The sequence below is a fragment of the Urtica dioica genome, chromosome 2 (assembly GCF_054948205.1).
Source record: "Urtica dioica subsp. dioica isolate 48M chromosome 2, U.dioica_male_clone48M_v1_H2, whole genome shotgun sequence".
NCBI classification, from domain to species: domain Eukaryota; kingdom Viridiplantae; phylum Streptophyta; class Magnoliopsida; order Rosales; family Urticaceae; genus Urtica; species Urtica dioica.
Genome location: NC_142757.1, coordinates 30,763,176 through 30,775,626, shown reverse-complemented (window position 1 = coordinate 30,775,626; position 12,451 = coordinate 30,763,176). Strand labels below are relative to the sequence as shown.

At 37.6% G+C, this 12,451-nt stretch overlaps 1 protein-coding gene across 1 annotated transcript; it reads left to right on the top strand.

The window, feature by feature from the left end:
* Window positions 1-5,324: 5,324 nt before the first annotated feature.
* Window positions 5,325-11,601, top strand: EMB2730 (Ribonuclease II/R family protein). The gene is made up of 15 exons (XM_089606726.1): window positions 5,325-5,653; window positions 5,912-6,071; window positions 6,206-6,319; window positions 6,434-6,511; window positions 6,580-6,711; window positions 6,822-7,043; window positions 7,119-7,301; window positions 7,941-8,003; window positions 8,116-8,222; window positions 8,300-8,449; window positions 8,792-8,951; window positions 9,825-10,220; window positions 10,481-10,705; window positions 10,951-11,120; window positions 11,245-11,601. The coding sequence occupies exons 1-14, from the start codon at window positions 5,499-5,501 to the stop codon at window positions 11,068-11,070; spliced, it is 2,265 nt and encodes a 754-aa protein (XP_089462852.1). The 5' UTR covers window positions 5,325-5,498; the 3' UTR covers window positions 11,071-11,120; window positions 11,245-11,601.
* The last annotated feature ends 850 nt before the right edge of the window (window positions 11,602-12,451 follow it).

Genomic DNA, 12,451 nt, shown 5'->3' with positions numbered 1-12,451 from the left:
CTTCCTAGAATATCTCTTTTCTACCACTATAAATAGAGGTCAAGGAGAACACAAAAAACACACAATTGTAGAAGCAAAATTTCGCCCATCACACCTAGAGGTGGACGAAATTATCTCTATCTCTCTCTCTCTCTCTCTCTCTCTCTCTCCCTCGGAATTCATGATTCCAATCCCAAAAACACGATACGATCTGAAATCATAAATCAGAGTCGTAGTGAGATTCAGAATGTGCCCACACTTTCTTCTTATTCATCCGGAGATTACGTTTTGGAAGATTATGGTATCATCTTCTGAGTGTCATACGACGAGAGTACTAAAGCCATTCCCCGAGATCTGATCGTGGGAGCTAAAACTAGAAGATCGAGTTATTGGAGCTTAGAACGAGATCTTGAAGAACTCGATTAAAGTTTTTGTAGCTAAGGAGAAACCCGTAAGTTTTTCTAATGACTCTTCCGTTTAATTCGGGTGCTTGATATTGCTCTCATACTTCATATTAATTAAAGTAAATCTAGATCTTGTTAAATAACCTTTATTAATTAGCTAAGTAGCGTAATTTATTATTTCCGCATGGTCATTTGGGTGCATAATTGGCAACAATAATATTGCGGTAAGTTAAAATAACTCCGAGCATAAGGCATGTGGAATTCCACCTATGTTTGGCGTCCTCGGAAAATCTTCGGGTGGGTTTGTTATGTGCCCTACAAAATGCTTCAAATTCTTGCCGACGAGGGCCAAAAGTAGTAAAATATGATACATAATCTCGAATTTTAGTGATATGAGACTCTATTTGTCTTAAACTAGCATGAACAACCAAATTTATGATATGAGAAGCACAACATTGATGAAAAAGATCGCCATCTAAAATCATTGATTGATTTTCCTTAAAAAATGAGATGGCGGACACATTAGCGGATGCATTATCTAAAATGATTGTCAAAACTTTATTTTTAATTCCATAAAATTTATAAACTTCGAAAATAGTACTAAAGATAGCTTGTGCATTTTGTGGATAAGGCACTAAACGAAAACCAATAATGCGTTTTTGTAAAACCCAATCTTTATCAATAAAATGCGCGGTAACGGCACAGTTTCCTAATTTATTACTACCTTCCCATAAGTCAGATGTTGTAGAAATAATGCCTTTGAAATCAGTGACAAGTGATTGTCTCATAGCTATAAAAAAAAATTCAGGATATCATTACGAGTCGTATTTCGACTTACCCTTTTATATTGTGGACATAACGCTAACTGAATAAACTCCTCCCATGCATCATCATCGCAAAAAGATATAGGCAGTTCAGAGGAAGCAATGAAAGATAGAGTAGAAGCTTATGTGTGCGAAAATGAATACAACAGTCGTTATTTATAGGCGAAGAAAGAATCGTCTCTTGGACACGTTTTGATCAGCTCGTCCTCGACACATCGTAGGTTGATCAAGTCTTAGATCCAGTCTTCTCGGCGATGTTTCAACTTGACCCGACTTCGCTCCTTGATTGGATCAACGCGGGTGATCTGTTCTCCTCAGCGAGCTGGGCTTGGGATTTTTGCTTAGAGCCGGGCTGAATCACTTATTGAGCTTTGGCCGAACTAAAGCCCAATAAATACTAATAAAATTTATCATTATATATATTTTTTATACTCCCACAAATGCCACATTTCGCTTTTACGATGGGAGACCGGTGATATTTTCCTTGTATTAAAAGGACCCAAAATTTTTATGTGAAATTTGTTGTCACTAGCCCATTTTACACTTCTTATTAGGGGAATAGCCCAAGTTTCACTTAATTAAGAAAATAGCCCATTTTTTCTTAGAAGACAATTATACCCTTCGCGAATCAGTTAATTAATTAACAGACTGAATTGAGTTAGGTTAATTAATTAACTGAATGTTAGGAATGGAAATTCACAAAAAAATTACAAAAATAAGAACTTAAGTCAATTCCTATTCCAAGAATTCTATTAATTAACCTAATTCGTAATTCAGTCAGTTAGTAAATTAACTTTACAAAAAAAAAAATCAGAACATATGCTAATTCTTAATTCAACCAATCAGTTAATTAATTAACCTAACTCAATTAAGTCAGTTAATTAATTAACTGATTCGCGAATTAACACTGAATCAACATAATAGCTCAACAATTCAACAACCGATCGATCGAGGGTAGATAGAGCTGTAACGGACTCAACAGTCCATGGGCGGGAGATCAGAGGCGACTTTCTCGGTATCGTCGCTTCGGAAAAGATGGCTACCGAAAACCACGAACCCAACAGTGTGACCGGCGACATCGACGAGGAAGATGCTGCCGTTGAAGGACATGATAGTGAGCATAACGACGTAGGCGAGACCGACGCGCAGCGCATGGAGGAGCGTCTGGGCGAGGGCGGCGCCGGCGGCGGAGGAGCGCGTGTTGAGGAGGCGCGAGGAATGTTTAAAATATCGGCGATATATAAGGATATATCGCCGATATATCCATTTTTTTGAACTCTCGGTAAAATATCTTCAATAAACGTTATCGTTTTATAATTTATCGGAAAAATATCGCGATATATCACCGATTTTTGAAAATATCGTGATATTTTCGATAGTATAAAACATGAAAAAATCGGACTTTTTTTTTTAAAATATCGTTATTCTTCTACCCGTGCAATATCATTCGACGCATGCCATTTTTTATGCCCTATCGGTGAGAAAGCTATATATCCGTGCAATATCGTCTGGCGAAGAAGGATTATTATAGAGTATCACCAATATATCCGGATATATCTCTGGTAAGTATATAAAGCTCGGATATTTTGAAGAAACTTGTTTTAAGTTTTGTTTTTCGTTTTTGGATAGATTTAACTCTAGTTTTGTTGAAATTTTTTGTATATTTGAAATTAGTATATGAATATCTTTCAGATCCCCAACTTTTTCTAAAGTCCCGGCGAGTTTTTCATTTTTCCGGGGACCTGCCACCCGAATTGATGGCGGCCGGCGACTTTTCCAACGACTTGAAAAATTCCAGAATCTTCATTTAAAAGAGGTTAGTGTAAAAATTATGTTATTGTAGAATTTAAGATATTTCGACATGTGAATTTGAATTTATTATTGTGGACGAGAATATGGGAAATTGAAATTCGCTAATATAAATTGTGATTTTAGGAAATGCGAATCAAAACTTGTGATTGTGATTGTGATTAAGAAATTGCAAATTATAAATTGTGATATTGTATCAGTGAATTATAATTAAAGATTTTGGACGGGAATATGTGAAATTGAAATTTGCCGATATAAATTGTGAATCAAAACTTGTGATTGTGATTGTGAATCGTGATTAAGAAATTGCGAATTATGAATTGTGATATTGTGGTTGTGAATTTTTTTATTTACAGAAATGACGAACGAAGGGGCGAGAAAGTATTTTTCATAATTTGGATTCCAAGACACACACACACACACACACACACACACACACACACACACACACACACACACACACACACACACACACACACACACACACACACACACACACACACACACACACACACATATATATATATATTTAGTTGTTTAAAAATATTTATTTGTTATAGAATTTCTGTCGATATAATCGGTAATCGGTATTGAATTTGTTATAGAATATCCGTCGATACTTGATATATCCGTAAAATTAGAACCTCGGAATGGATATCGGTAATGATATTTTAAACATTGGGTGTGAGTGGGAGAGTCACTCGGTGACGATAGCGAGCGCGAAGATGAAGACGAGAGCGAGGAAGTACATGGGAGTAATTTAGGTAGTTTAGATTAACTGGGCTATTCTCTTAATTTATTTTACAAATAATTGGCTGCATAGCCATCTTAAACACTATCAATTTGGTTTTAGCCAACCTTTAGTTAATTTCCCGTAAATAGCCATCTTGCTTAAGTGGCCGCTTATTAATTGAATTAGTTTTACATTTTTGCCCTTACGCTATTTTAATTAGGTAGTTTTTTTTTTAAATTTCGAATCAAATATTGAAACCGAATAGGGAAGTTTTCAAATTTGAAATTTGAATTTTCCAGCAGATTTTGAAAGTTCTCAGCCCATTTATTGGTATGTATTTGGAAGTTTTTAGCGTTGACTTTAGGTAATTAGTTTCTATTTTCGTGGCAATTCATTATGGATAAAATCTGTAAATATATTATTCATTTATTGATATTATTTTATCTTCCATATATTCATAATTTCCAGAATTTTCGTCCCCAAAATATTTCCAGAATTTTTTTCAGTTTATTTACACGAATATACTGTAAATATGCTTTGTATTTACAGTGAATATACTCTAAATATGCTTTGTATTTACAATGAATATACTGTAAATATGCTTCGTATTTACACGAATATACTGTACATATGTTTTCTATTTACACGAACATACTATTAATGTGAGGAACAAAAAAAAAAAAACTGTTCTTCGCGGAGTCCATGATTCCGATCGGGACCTCCGGACGCAGATCGCGGAGAGGAGGACAAAGTGACGCTTGACGGCGGTGGTGACATGGTGGTGGTCGTGATTAGAAGTGGTGGCGGCGGCCTGAAGGAGGTGCTGCCTCTCGCGGCGCTTGGAGACGGGGACCCACGTGCTCTTCACGTGCGTGGCGCAGTCCAATCCCCGGCTCTTGCAACAGGTGCGGCACCTCATGTGGGGACAGTCCTTCTTGGTTTGGTTGCCGCAGTCCTGACAGCTCACGCTTCCGCCCGACCCCGACGAAGACCTCGCCGCCGCGCCGGAATATAACCCTCCGCCTGCAGCCGGTACACCACCTGAGGCTGCGCTTGCCACAGATCGAAGTTCGACGCCTACGATAGCACATTGTACGGCTGCTGCGTCCAGAACACTCCTCCGCCGCCTTGCTCTTGATGCTCCGGTGACGTCTGCGGTGGTCGCCCCGTGGAGGAGGACGATCCCGCTCCTCCGCCGCCGCCGCCTAGTGAGAAGAAGCCTGCTATGACGATAAGAGAGAGGAGGAGGGTTTTAGTTTTTTTTTTTTTTTTTTTTTTTTTTTTTTTGGGTTTGTGACGGCGTTTCTCATTAAAAAGGCTTTTAATTTCCTTACCTTGAATAGCGGGAGCAGTGACTGACATTAATAACTAGTTATTATCCGTATATTTGTTTTAAATGTTGTTATTTTCGGTATGTAAATGAGCGGGAACAGTTGAGGTTATTTTGGTATTTTGTTATACTGTAAATAAATGGATGTGACTATTAATCGGAAATTAACCAAATGATGGCCAAATCCAAAATCGCTTTTTTTGGGTGGCTATATAGTTATATAACCCTTTATTTGACGAGAATTTGAGCTATTATGCTAATATTAGTTGGCCGATCGAGCTGCTATACAAAATAGCCTGAACCGAAACGAGATGGGTTGACGATATATCCTTAATCGTCTTCGGTCACAAACTCCATCAATTAATCCAACACACCAGACCAGAGATCACCATCATCCTATTATCTCTTCAACTGCTTTAATGACGGTCCGCTCCGTCAACAGCTACCCCATCTTCCACTCTCTCTCCTCATTTCACTGCCGCCATTCCCACCTCTCTCCTGCTCTCTCGCTTCCCAGGTTACACCGTCATTCACAGCTTCTCCATCACCGCGACAGAATTCGCGCTACTTCCAAGTATTCCTTTCTTCTTTTTCCTTTATTTTTTTAGAGTCTTAGATAAGAGGTTTTGGCTACTACGGAAGAACGTATAAGGTTTTAGTTTTAAGAATGGGTTAAAGATGTTAGCTTTCAACAGTTGATGACTGGTCCTAGGGAATGTTGGTATTGTGACTTTTAATGTATTATCAGAGCATCGCGTCTCAGTTTGGGCTGTTCGTGTTATTATTTTTTTTTTTGTTCGGACGCATATCTAATGGTTTAATGATAACGCAGAGCGGAGATATTAAAAACAAAAGATGTTGTGGAAGATAAAATCGAGAAACGAGGGATTCGGAAAGGGATACTGTTGGAATTCAAGAAGGAGTCAGACAGAGTGTTGCTCGCAGTTGCTCAGAAGCCTGATGGCAAGAAGAACTGGATGGTCTCCGATCAGGTTCTACTTGACACAAAAACAACTATTGCGGCGTGTTCAATAGGTTGCTAGGTGTTGGAACTCATTTATATTACCTTTCCCATTTACCATTAAACCTTCCTCAAGTCTTACTATATTTACCTCCTGGACTGCAGAATGGTGTGACGTTGTCCATTAAACCTCAGCAAGTTACCTATATTGTTCCGGGTATTGAGAATTTCGAAGACTCAGACATCGGAGACTTCATTCAGAAAGCTCGTGATAATTTGGTTGGTCTAGCATAAGCACTGTAAATACGGGAAACACAATATGTTAGAAGGTTGACCGAATCACAGACAAAAGGAAATAACTAAAAGCTTCAAAATGCTAATTATCTGTTGCAGGATCCTACATTGCTAGAGTTTGCTTGGGTCGAACTTGTTGAAAAAAACATGTCCGTGACAACGGAAGAGTTAGCCGAGGTATTGTAGCACACTGGTCCAGCTTTGCTTGATCTCGCTCTTCGTCTGACAGGAAAGCTATTTTACAGATGATATTTGGTAGCGCGAGCCCTCTAGAGAGCTATTGTGCCCATCTTTTGGTTTCCAACGATGAAATATATTTTACTGCAGACCAGACAAAAGGGTCATGCCCAGTATATGGACCTCGGCCCACCACGCAGGTAAATTTATGCGATGGTCAGAGCTATTTTTTTTATTTATTTATTATTATTGTGTATTATCAAATTGTTACACTTAGTGACGTGGCACAGCTCTTTTAACTGCTAAATAGGTGGAGGAACTTTTACGTAGGAAGCGCGTGAAGGAGGCTGCTGAGAAGGAGGTGCGAGAGTTTGTCCAACTGCTGAAATCTGCCAAGGCAATGCCTATAGATGCTAAACCTCCCAAAACATGTTGGTTGATTGACGAGAAAATAAGATTTAAAATTGAGGCCCTTGAATCATATGCTATTGATGACTGCAAGAATGAGGAGCAACAGAAAACTGCTGGGCTGGTAACAACTGCATATTTGCTTTGTTTTGTTTTTCTGTCCTGTATTTTCTCATCTCGTGTAATTCTCCCCTGTTAGATTCTCAAAGCAATGGGGATGCCAAAAACATCGTCTTCGGCAGTTAAACTCCTCATAAACATTGGCTATTTTCCTGTTCATGTCAATCTCGAACTGTTGAAGTCAAAGTTACGCGCTGAACATTCAGAACAAATAATAGCTGCTGCAGAAAGTCTGCTGGCAGAGTCACCTGATCCAGATGAGGTCAGCCTGCTTCCTACTTTGGTTTAATTAGATTTATGATTTCGTAGTAGGGAAAACAGGCAGCTGAAGTTCAAATTCTCACTACTAATGTTGAATCATGGCTTTGACCAATATGAAGAAGTCATGCTCATTATAAATAGGGAACCGAAACTCATTAAAAACATTAATATGATAATAATAGCTTCACTTATGCTCATTTTGGTAAATTAACAAGCAAAATGTTGAGTAATGGATAAAGTTTTTAACATTATGTTAAAATCTACTTTTATGATGCCAATTTTGATAAATTAAGACCAATAAGTTGGTCAAAATAGTAACTAAGGGATAAAATTAATGAATAAGAACGGTTAGCATATGATGGCGCTGAGGGTATGCTTGTGAATGACTACAAAATGCATTCCATAAAGACACCATTTAACTAATTATCATAGGATATGGATGATTATTTCCCTAATTGATATGTTTCATATAAACTAGTCGAGTTATTAAAAAAAAAAAACTCTTTTTAAGAACTAATTAAAAAAAGAAAAACTCACTGCAAAATGATTCTTTTGAAAATGCATGATATGCTTTTACTTATTAGTGGTGTAACAATCTATGTGTTATCCTCCATGTGCGTATTGAATTTTCTTTGTTTAGGCTACTAGAAAGGATCTTACTCACTTGAAGGTTTATGCCATTGACGTCGATGAGGCTGATGAGGTAATTTGTTATCCTCTTTTAGCAAGGTTCTATTTATTTAATATTATTTTATTTTATTCTGCCTTATTTTCAAGTTTTGCTACACCAAATTTGAGTATCACTTATTATTCAGCTTGATGACGCCCTTAGTGCAACAAGGCTGCAAGATGGACGCATAAGAGTTTATATTCATGTTGCTGATGCAACTAGATTCCTTGTACCTGGGAACATAGTTGATAGGTACAAGTTAACTCTTGGAATGTTTCATGAAAGTTTTACTTTTCAATCAAATCAATCTAAATTTATGCATAATTTAGGGCGGCAATGAGACGAGGGACTTCGATTTTCTTGCCGACGGCCACTTATCCTATGTTTCCGGAAAAACTTGCAATGCAAGGAATGAGTTTAAAGCAGGGAGAGGTTTGCCATGCTGTAACGGTATCCATTTTGCTGCATTCTGATGGCAGGTACAACTCTATGTGGTTTGATTTCAACATGTCAGTATAGATGACTTGGTTCCTGTTCCTTTTATGTTGACCTCCCCACATTAATGTCCATCATTTCGTATAAAATTTTTAAACAACTTGGACGCATATTTTGGCCGCCTTTTACTGTTATAAATTAGAATCTGTTGTGGTTATTGGATTCTGCATTATCATGTGTTCATTTCTGGTAATCCTATTGTAGTCATTTTTAGACTAGTTGACTGTATTTGGACAGAAATATGTACTTCTTGAAATACCAGTGATAGTTAATTTTTTGATGTTATCTTTCTATTGACATCATGTTCACCCCATGTGGTCCTGTAGTATTGCAGAATATTCAGTGGACAATTCGCTCATAAAACCAACCTACATGTTGACCCATGAGAGTGCATCTGAGCTTCTCCATTTAAATTTGAAAGAAGAGGCAGATTTAAAGCTTCTATCTGAGGCTGCTACTTTACGCTTGCAATGGCGTCTCCAGCAGGTTTGTTTAAATAAACGGGTTATTTCACGGTTTATGATTTTTTATCCCTTATAAGTATCATATGCATTTGTGGTAGCTGCATATATCATCTTTGATGGTTTGTGGTAAACATCTCCGGATATAAGATAGATATATATACAAATAATTGCATAGATCTTCAGATACAATTTCAATTACATTCAAGCTTGTTCATATAAGTTGCGTGATAAGTAAAAAAAAAAAAATGCATGTCGTGTGCTTTTTGTACATTGTCAATCCATTTGGTCGATTTTATGATTTTACTGAGTCGTCTAAATAACAAAAGAGAAGCAGTGAGGAGAAGTTCATTTTAGTAAACATGAATACAAGCTCTGTGGATTATTAGGTTCTGTTTTTAAATTCATTTGCATGAGCATACTCGCTGATATGTGTCGTCTGCTAGAAGAGGAGTATTTTTTTTCTTCTTATTGTTTTAAAGAAAAGAAAATGGAAACAAGTAACAACTGATTGTAGACAAATATGAGGTCTTATACGTGTCTGGAACTGACATTATCAACTTTGGTCAACCTGACAGCTTATGAAGATCACGATAATTTAGTGTTCTGCTTTTTTTCTTTTTTTTTTTTTTTAAATCAAATTGTATAAATATTTAAATCTATGATTCCATCTCCAACTCAACATTTCAATTTTTTTTTACTATGTCAGTTCATTCTATGATGGGTAGAAGGTGCTTTTAGACATTTATACCATCTACCAGTTTTCAAGAGAACCGACACTTTGTTTCGAATGCACGACTACATATGTTTAGTTCGAAAGCGAACTACAACTAATAACTCAAATGTTTTGTGTAATTTTTTAATTCATCCATGGGGCTGACTAAATTTGATTCTCCAGGGCGCTGTCGACATGGCCACGCTAGAAGCACGCATCAAAGTACCGAACGGGGATGATCCCGAGCCCATAATTAATCTTTATGTTGAAAATCAGGCAGACCCTACAATGAGACTCGTCACCGAAATGATGGTACTCTGTGGAGAAGCCGTAGCAACATATGGTTCCCATAACAACATCCCTTTGCCCTACCGAGGACAGCCACAATCAAACATCGACACGTCAGCATTTGAGCATCTTCCAGCTGGGCCCGCTCGAAGCGCTGCCATTGTTAAAACATTGCGTGCTGCAGAATTTAACTTCAGGAATCCCATACGCCATGGAGTTATGGGGATTCCCGGTTACGTACAGTTTACATCACCCATCCGAAGATACATTGATCTCCTTGCTCATTATCAGGTGAGTTCTCTCAAACTCGTTTAGTTTGTCAGCAACAATCCGGCGAGGAGAACGATGCCCAACGATGTGAACGAATAAATTAACTTACTTTCTTTAGGAAGCTTATTCAAATAACACGTATTCTTGTATTAAAAGTATGGCAAACCAACACACATTATCAGCGCTGAGTCGTGATCGTTTGATGAAGAAAAGGGAGTGACAGTGTTGTGGTCCACAGATCACAATGATCGTTTGAACCACACTGTCTTTTTTCTGTGCAGGTGAAGGCATTTCTTCGAGGGGATTCGCTCCCCTTTTCAGCAGGTGATCTAGAAGTCACTGCAAGTCTCACAAACATGCATACCAAAGTAGCAAGGAAGCTCTGCAACACCAGTCTTCGGTATTGGATCCTAGAATTTCTTAGACGACAACCAAAAGAGAGAATATACCACGCATTGGTTCTTAAGTTCATTAAGGATCGTATTGCAGCCTTATTGTTAATTGAGGTAAAGTCCTTTATTTGTGGTACTGGTAACGTATCTCTTTACAGCTGAAGAAGCCAATTTGTCATAAGATTGAAACAAAAACAAGTCTGCTTTATATACCACTAACAATCAAAGAGAGGTCTATACTGTTGCCTTAGGTATAGCTAGCCTCTGAATTACACTTTTAGTATTAGTCAAATTAGACTCTTCATCTTTCTTGCACTCTACAATTTTTATTTTTTTATTTTTAATTTTAACCTGTGCAGGTTGGTACTCAAGTCACGGGTTGGGTGTCCAAGGCACAAATTGGAGATGAGGTCGAGGTTCGGGTAGTAGACGCTCATGCGCGTGATGACTTCATCGAGATCAAGGAGGTTATGAGCTAAACACATACATGGAGATTCTATTCAAGATTCGGGCACATTCGATGATCCTTGTAAGTAAAATTTCTCTTTTTCTTTCTTACTGTCTGCGACATTGCAGAATGAAGTTTAAAACTCGTAATCAGAATATTTGGTATTTGCTAGAGTTCAAACATAATGAAATGCATGCCTTGTCAGGTTCCTCTAGATCTCGTGGAACCGGCTGGGATTGACTGATATGGAATCACTAGTTGATTGGTTGACCACTACGGATATTGTCCAAATTGATTAGATTATCAACACTGCGTCTTTGAACTTGTTTTGAAGAATTATTCATCAAGTCTACACAGCAAGGTTTGAGACCTAGTGTTTGGGTCGGATCTGGTCAGCGATCTGGAAATTACCAATACAACTCTAATTTGTATCATGTTATATTTAATTTTGTTGAGGAAGTTGTAAAGTTAAACTATACGGTATAATATTGACTACAACAACAAAATTTGTTTAGGCTCAAGTTGAGCACGTGATGTTAACATGTACATTTTTGTTTTTCGATATCGTATTTGTGGTGATTTAGATTTTAGAATATGGGTGTAAATAAGGGGAATTGACATTAATAATACCATTTCAATGTCACTTACCAAATTTAGCCAAAAACTCAAAAATTGACAAAAGTAATACTACAAGTAGGTGAGATAATTTATTTTTTCCTCAACTACTCTCAAGACCATTGATGAATAAACCAACTCCACTTTTCTTTTATTTTTTCTTCAGAACCCAGCCAACAGTTACTCACTCAGACCGTGTGAAAAAAAATACTCACTCCTTCTCCGCTTGTGGGTCGCCAGAGGTTTCTTCACGAGGATCGCCGGAGTCCGGGTTGCCGGAATCTTGCTCGCCGAAATCCAAAGGATGGTTTTTTTCCTGCAAATCCAAGGTTTGAATCCTAAACTCATTTTAAACCCATTTTGCAATAATCCTAAACCCATTTTTTCCTTCAAATCCAAATGACGGTTTGTTTGCTGCAAATCCAAGGTTCTTCTTCTTCTTCTTCTTCTTGTGCTGAGGAGGTTTCCTGCAAATCCTAGATCCAAAACTTCTTCAAACATATTTTGGTAAGTTCTTCCTATTTTTAACATATAAGAACATGTTTAATTGTTTTGATTCATGTAGAAATAGGTTCCATTGTGTTTGGGTGTGATTTGTTTGTAAAAAATAGCGTTTTTTTGTTGATTTCCCGATTTTTCCAGGGTGTCACGAACTGGATTCACTTCGTGACAGAAGTGTCATGAACTGGATACACTTCGTGACATATGAGTCACGAACTGGATTCACTTCGTGACAGAAGTGTCACGAACTGGATTCACTTCGTGACACATGTGTCACGAACTCGATGTTTTTCGAT